A 7422-nucleotide genomic window follows, 5' to 3' on the forward strand; every position below is an offset into this window, starting at 1 on the left:
AAAACATGGACAAATTTGTGTTCATAAAAGTGTCTGATTGAAGGTGATAATTTCTCCAAACATAATTATATAATTAATCACATAAATTTTCTTATAGTTAACATACATTTCTTCTCACTTTTAATGAATTACAAATTTTTTTTGAGTAAATGGCTACCAAATTAGATTATGTGAGATAAAATAGGACCATCTACAGGGAAAATCTACTATCCAATATGGAAAACTATATCTTCCACACAAATAATTACTACATATATGTTGAAAGCATTGTCATCTAAACAGGATATGCAACTGCATCGAACACCACAAATGTTTTTATTCTCTTAAATCATTTAAGTGTGTAAACAGGCTATGCAAGTTATGGTACCAAAAAATTGCATGTAAAGATGTATAGAAAAATGCATAAAAAATAAGTGGTTAAAGTTCTTATAATTACCATAAACAAGCTCGATAGTTAATACTCTTCTACTTGAAATAGCATCCACAACTATTGGAAAATAAAATCGCTCGACCCCATCAAGAAGATCTTGGTACAACTTTTGATTCATTGCCTCCAATCGATAATCACACTCACGCGATAATTCTTCTTTGGCCACCTACAAAAATTACAAGAACTTAAAAAGTAGGATTTAGCATAGAGACGTAAAATTGTCCAATTTGGGGCAAACTACATGGAACATTAGATGGATGCTTGAAAGTTGAAGAGGCATGCTCACTCTTTAGGTGGTGAATATTATCAGAACCCAAACCACACCATTAAAAAATGAAACAGAGATGGAGAAACATGACCTCACGCTAGTAGCGACAGGGGAAAACGGTCATCATTGACGCAACGACTAGAGAACGCGAGATCCTACGTCGGCCTGGAGCGACGACAGTCCGACGATCTACGACGATGAGCGAAAGGGGGGAGCAATTTACTCCGAGTAAGAGAGACGAAGCAAACCCAAAAGCCATTTTCTTTCTAATGAAACCCTAGTCACTTCTTTTTCTCTGAGTCTCGGTTCCAATTGTGTGTATCAAAAGATGATGGTGAGAGGCAGGAACAATTTTCTCTGAGCAAGACACACGAAACAAACTCAAAACCTAGTCCTTTTTTTCTCCCGATTTAAGTTTCAACGCGTATTCAATGCCACATCAACAATTAAAATAATAAATCAAAATTCTTTTCAAAATTCCACCTGCCAATAACACGTAAGGGAGTAAAAAAAGTAGTAACTTTTAGGAGTCACTTTATCATTTTCCATACAAAAAATTGAATTAAGTTATTTTGATTGTGATGATTATGATAAAAGTGTATTATATTAAAGGAAAAGGATGGTTACTGACGTTGCGTCACTCATTCACTCAACTCAAGAGGCCTTGTTCTTCCTCACTCTCCCATTCTCTCTCCCTTCCTCTCATCTCATCTCATCTCCCATATTCTTTTTTGTATCTTCCTTTGTCTTCATCGACCCTCTTTCTCTCTCTCCAATCTTTATCATTTCTGTTATTCTTACTCCCAAACCTCGCCTCTTTTCCCGGAAAATTTCTTTGCTTTTTCTCTGGGAAACAAAAGAAAATTGAAAAAACATAAACTTTGCCGAGGAATGCGTGTAAGCGAGGTTGTAGTGCTGGGAGCAGCCTCCTTCTCTACAATGCAGAATGGAATTTCAACCTTTGAAGACTCTCTTAGCCTCATTTCCAAAACCAGCACCACTGCACGGTGCAACTCAGCTTAAACCCTAGCTCTGCTCAAAAGGGTCAACACCTTGATCCCGTTGTGTCAGCAGCTTCCGTCACCGGCTTCAACCTTTCTGGGTTTTGAGCTGATTTCGGAATCTGGTCAGAGAGGAAAACGGGTTTCGTGTTTCAATGTCTGTCAATTTGCAGGTTTTGGATGTGATTTAAGTGATACCCTGTTCAGTGCATATTTCGGGTGAAATTCTGAGATCTGTTTAGAAACCCTCGTTACTGTACGCCAGGTGTTCGCTGAAAGTTTCACATGTTCATGCTTTTTCTATTGCGTCTTAAGCTTCCAAAAGTGGATAGTTAGAGTTTAAAGAGTCATCTGAAGGGGTGAGTGGTGAATTGAAGAAGAAAAAAAATTGTGTGAATGTCTGGTCCCAGATTGAGGTCTGTGAATGTTGGTGACTCAGAGGCTGCAAGGCCTGTGTTTGGACCGGGTGGGAACAAAACAGGGTCATGGAGTTCCCGGAAGCCCGCTTCTAAGCCACTGAGGAAAGCTGAGAAATTGCACAATGAGGCCAAAGAGAAGAAATCCCAGGAAGTGTCTGCGATTCTTACTTCTCCACAGTCACATTCTGCGAGTGTTCTGCGCCGGCACGAGCAGTTACTGTACAGTAATTTGTCTCTCAATGCTTCATGTTCGTCTGATGCATCTACTGACTCGTTTCGTAGCCGTGCTTCTACTGGAAGACTGACTCGGTCTACTAGCTTGGGGTGCACAAGGAAGCGCTCTGTTTCGAAGCCTAGGAGTGTTGCTTCTGATGGTGTGTTGGAGTCTCCTCCTCATGGGTCACAGTCCAAGAAGAGGTGTGCTTGGATCACTCCTAATACTGGTTCGTATTCCTCTCCATCTTCTTTCACTCCCTCCAAATTTACAGTATGAAGTCTTGTTATGTTGTGATGAAAAATTCATTGTACCATAGGCCTTTCGACAGATAGTTTCTGTTGTCTGGTCTTATTGGAGCTCATGTGAGCGTGAATTGTGTGATTCTCACTCGGTTACAGGATGAATTTCAGTTCTTGATAATTGAGTGTTTAATTCCATTTGTATGTCATTGTATTCTTTAGGATATGAATTATTTTGAAATGAGAGTGAAGTAGAGTTTATCGACACAGATATTCGAGCTGTCTTCATTTTCTTGAAATATAATACAACATGCATGCGTTTGTAGCTGAAGGCGTAATACAGCATGCAACGGATATATGTTTATTTTTTTTTTAGATTTTGGTTTGATATTTTTCAGCCATTAAAGAGAAAATTGGGAATCTTGAGTGAATGCATTATATGAGCCTGATTTAGCTTGATAGGAGCAGAGTCTAATGTACAGAAGCTCTATCTTTCTTGTAAATTCCTTTATAATTATTGTTTTAAGTTTTAAGTTCTGAACTACATAGCCTTTTTCAAAGTTGTTTCCTGACCAAGTTTACTCATTTATATTAGAACCATGTTACGCTACCTTCCACGATGAAGAATGGGGAGTTCCAGTACATGATGACAAGTATGTGATGTGATCCTCAGAAAGTAATCTTGTTATATTGGCCGGAAAAGGAATACGCCTTCTTGTATTATGTTTTTTCTTGACGCTCATTATCTTGTGCAGGAAACTATTTGAGCTTCTTGTTCTCTCGAGTGCTCTGTCAGAACTCACTTGGCCAGCTATTCTAAGCCAAAGGCACATCTTTAGGTATTACCTTTGTAGATGTTCTTAATTTATTTAATTTTTAAAATTATTATTCATTCTTGGCCTCAAACCTATACTGGTTAGCGGCTACATCAGTTGTAGCCCGTTATTTTCTCTTTGACTGTTTACATTATTTTTGTTAACAAAGTTCTTTGCAGGGAAGTTTTTGCGGATTTTGATCCAGTTGCTGTCTCAAAATTTAATGATAAGAAGATAATGGCACCAGGAACCGCCGCAAGCTCTTTACTTTCCGACCTTAAACTGCGTGCTATAATTGAGAATGCACGTCAAATATCAAAGGTATATTAGCCTTCTCATGACTTTTGAACCCTTCGTTATGGAATATGCAAACTCTTGGGTTGGATCATGATTACTTGTTGATTGCTGGACCATTCAAAGACAAGATTACACCCTTGGTGTTTATTGCACCGTCATACCCTAAAATCATTCTATATTAGGTGTCTCTGGATTTAATAACATGTCCAGGGAACAAGTGATCTAGGTGATACTTCGTACTTCCTTATTTATGATCAACGAAATAGAGGAGTATTGGGGTCTGCATGTTTATCCTTATTAGGCATTCTAGTTAGGAATATAATCAGCTACTTCATATTTCTCAAGCATGAAAGCTTTTTTTTTTTTTTAATTTACATCTTTCGGTATTTTCTGCAATTGATCTTTGGGAGAAATTCCTGAAAAGTAAATCAAGTTTAATAATTTTTTTAAAAAAGAAAACAGAAGGTATTTAATTGGTAAAGTATAAAAGTGATCATCTTTGCTGATTTATTTTTCGAGAGTATTAATAATTAAAATACTTTTTTATTTTTAAACAATTTTCCTTTCTGTGATTCAGCATAGTTATCCTAACTCATGTAATTACCCATGAGATGTCTTAAAATTTTTCTGCAAAATTAATGGGAAGACTTTATTTTTTTCATCCCATTTCCCCATGCATTGAAACACTGAATGACTTAAATTGGTGTTTAATGGTGAGTTGATCAGGTAGGTTAGGTAATAAAGGTTGTGTGGTCCTGACCCTTATTCAATTTCTATGACCCATATGGGACAAACCATGATATTAATCCGGTGTACAGCCTGAGCTGCTTTTATTCTAATTTACAACAATGATATGCAACCTAATTATTTTTATTCTTTAACCAGCCAGCATGCTTAGCTGGTATGTCCCTAGTCACCTATCAGTCTTGATACTTTTGTAAACATGAAACGCTACAATGCTTTATTTTTGACTAAACTGTCATAATTACATTTTGCACAATTTGCACCATGGTTATGATTATCATTGCAACTAACTTTTTGCAGGTTTTACTGATGCCAGGTAATAGAAGAGTTCGGGTCATTTGACAAGTATATTTGGAGTTTTGTGAACCACAAACCTATAATTAGCAGATTCCGATATCCTCGACAGGTTCCTGTAAAAACACCAAAAGCCGATGTTATCAGCAAAGACCTTGTGAGAAGAGGTTTCCGAGGTGTGGGTCCCACGGTCATATACTCCTTCATGCAGGTTGTGGGGTTAACAAATGACCACCTCATCAGTTGCTTTAGATTCCAAGATTGTATGGCTGCTGCAGAAGGGAAGGAAGAGAATGTCACCAAAGACGATTCCCAACAAAAGCAGTGTGATCATGTGATGGAATCTGATCTCTCCATTGCCATCGATAATTTGAGTTTATCGTCAGAGTGATTCATGACGACTCAACAAACAACTGTCTTGGCTCATACTCTTCATCTACTGCACCAAATTCATACTACTTAGGCCTTAGATTGAGTCGTGATGGAATAGAAATTGTGTACGTACCCATCTCATCAAACCCTGAAACGGGAACCATAGCTAGTTGAAGAATTAAATCAACTTAGTACCTAACTACTCATCATCTTGTATGTGGCTTCTCCAGGGAGGCCGTAACAAATTGGAGTACAATTTTTTGTACAGTCAAAAAGATTGGTGATTAGAAATATCTTTGACACCGTCTCATTCTGATTACAGTTACATACTTCCATGCACGCATTGTGTTGTTTAGCTAGAGTTTGAACTGAATGATGAGTCCTACTTGTGATGGATGACAATGATAGAACAGTGGCGTGCTTTTTCTTGTCACCGTGGGAACAGGACTACTCATTCTGATAGATATGTGTGCTTCGTTTTGATTCCACCAGCAGTGGTGGGGCATTACTCGCTCTCTCAAACTGATAATTGTGATGGATGCTGCTTTGTCACAACCAATGTTTCATGTCTCTTTCTGCTCCATTTTTATTTCAATCTTACGCAAAATCTTTTTGGTTCCTTTTTTCTAGTAACCAAGAAGTTGATGGGGAGAGATTCATGAACATCACAATTTCACACATCATCATCATCACAAACGTTAGTCTGAGGTTCGTTTTTCGTCACCCTATGTATACCTCCAAAAATACAAAATTAATTTTTTCATGCGTCCTTGCTGGAGTAATTTATACAAACGGACGAACAACAAAACACTATTACTATGTCTCTTCTAGTCTTTCACAACCCTTGAGAATGATGAGCTTTTTGTCTTGTGTTCATGAACTCAATAATTTTCTGCGTGTTAAGGCACGAGGAATCTTGATTTACATTTTCCATGATGACAGCTAAGCCACTTTTTCATTAAAAAACAATATTGCCAGAAAATGGTTAGTATATTTATTGAATCACTGAGAAGAAGACCACCAAAATCTAAGGGAATGTGTGATCTGTATATTTAACCATTTACCACAAACAAAATCTACAAACTAAGAAACCATTAATACCGTGATAAATTTATGAGATGCGCCTATCCTTTGTAAGATTCGAAATTGACGCGGTTACCATTCAACCCAATGCAAGCTTATTAGCAATAGAACACTAGACTCAATTAATTAACAATGCTGGTAAACCAATATTTTCATATATTCTCTTTGTATAACTAAATGAGTCTGTAATAATATATCGTAGATCTATCCTTGGAAAAACATAATTTATATGTTATCCTCTTTTTAAATTTTCTTTCTTCTACGTGAATGAAGACGATAAATGAATATGGTGAATATTATCTCAATCCATCATGAGGAAAGATCTATCGATATAATTATGGATAATATTCAAAATTTTTAATGGAAAAAAATGAATAATATCTCTCCATTTTTAATTTATTAGATAATTTAAAAATTAGATAACATAGGGTAATAATTATGTACTATATATTAATTATTTTCTATTATATAAATAATATAATTGGATAATCAGTTATAGTATTTTATATAATATAATTAAGTATATTATATTATATAACAAACTAATAATAATTATTATGAATTGTAATAATAAATTTATTAATAATGAAATAAAAATTAATAGTAATAGAAAGGGAAATAGTAAAAATAATAAATACATATGATTAAAAATAATAGTAAAAATAATACTAATAATACAATTATCACAATAAAAAAATTATAATTTTTTTTAAAGAGGAACGAAAAGATATTAAAATAAAAGGAGTCAGAAGAAATACTTTTGATCTTTTTCATAAAAGAAAAATAAAATGGAAATTACAAGTAAAAGATAATAAATTCAAAAAGAAGACAAATAGTTTAATAAATAAAAAATATCCTTGAATACTATTATACTGATTTAGTTTCAGAATGTTTTAATATTTTGATGGATTTAGATGCTATCTCGATATTAACGAAATTATGTATTGGCATTGGGTACAACAACAAAATGTAAAATAATGAAGATATCATATAATGCATGTTTGGAAACTTACTAGGATAAAAGAATAATTTTTGTGAAGTAGAAGTTATAAATATTGGCTTTCTAAGATTCGAAACTAAACATGCCAATGCTTTGCATGCGTGCTGATTTTACCTGGATGTGAATTGTTGTAGATGTTAATAAAGGTGATTTTCAATTATTAAAGTATGAAATATATTTGAGAATGAGTTTTAAATGGTGATATTTAAATATAGAATAATACTTTAATTGAGTAGCAACAAA

The 7422-nt window shown here is 34.9% G+C and overlaps 1 protein-coding gene across 1 annotated transcript; it reads left to right on the plus strand.

The window, feature by feature from the left end:
- Positions 1-1335: 1335 nt before the first annotated feature.
- LOC114179929 (DNA glycosylase superfamily protein) lies at positions 1336-5389 on the plus strand. The gene is made up of 5 exons (XM_028066438.2): positions 1336-2561; positions 3170-3227; positions 3330-3413; positions 3569-3710; positions 4747-5389. The coding sequence occupies exons 1-5, from the start codon at positions 2096-2098 to the stop codon at positions 5113-5115; spliced, it is 1119 nt and encodes a 372-aa protein (XP_027922239.1). The 5' UTR covers positions 1336-2095; the 3' UTR covers positions 5116-5389.
- Positions 5390-7422: the final 2033 nt, after the last annotated feature.

Source organism: Vigna unguiculata, chromosome 3, assembly GCF_037176805.1.
Source record: "Vigna unguiculata cultivar grain cowpea cultivar isolate G323 ecotype 2 chromosome 3, ASM3717680v1, whole genome shotgun sequence".
In the NCBI taxonomy this organism is placed as follows: domain Eukaryota; kingdom Viridiplantae; phylum Streptophyta; class Magnoliopsida; order Fabales; family Fabaceae; genus Vigna; species Vigna unguiculata.

Bases quoted from the DNA above. Each gene is read 5' to 3' on its own strand.
- LOC114179929 (XM_028066438.2), top strand. From the start codon at position 2,096: ATGTCTGGTCCCAGATTGAGGTCTGTGAATGTTGGTGACTCAGAGGCT. The intron at 2,562-3,169 runs GTTCGTATTCCT...CATTTATATTAG, and splicing joins TTGGATCACTCCTAATACTG to AACCATGTTACGCTACCTTC. The intron at 3,228-3,329 runs GTATGTGATGTG...TATCTTGTGCAG, and splicing joins GTTCCAGTACATGATGACAA to GAAACTATTTGAGCTTCTTG.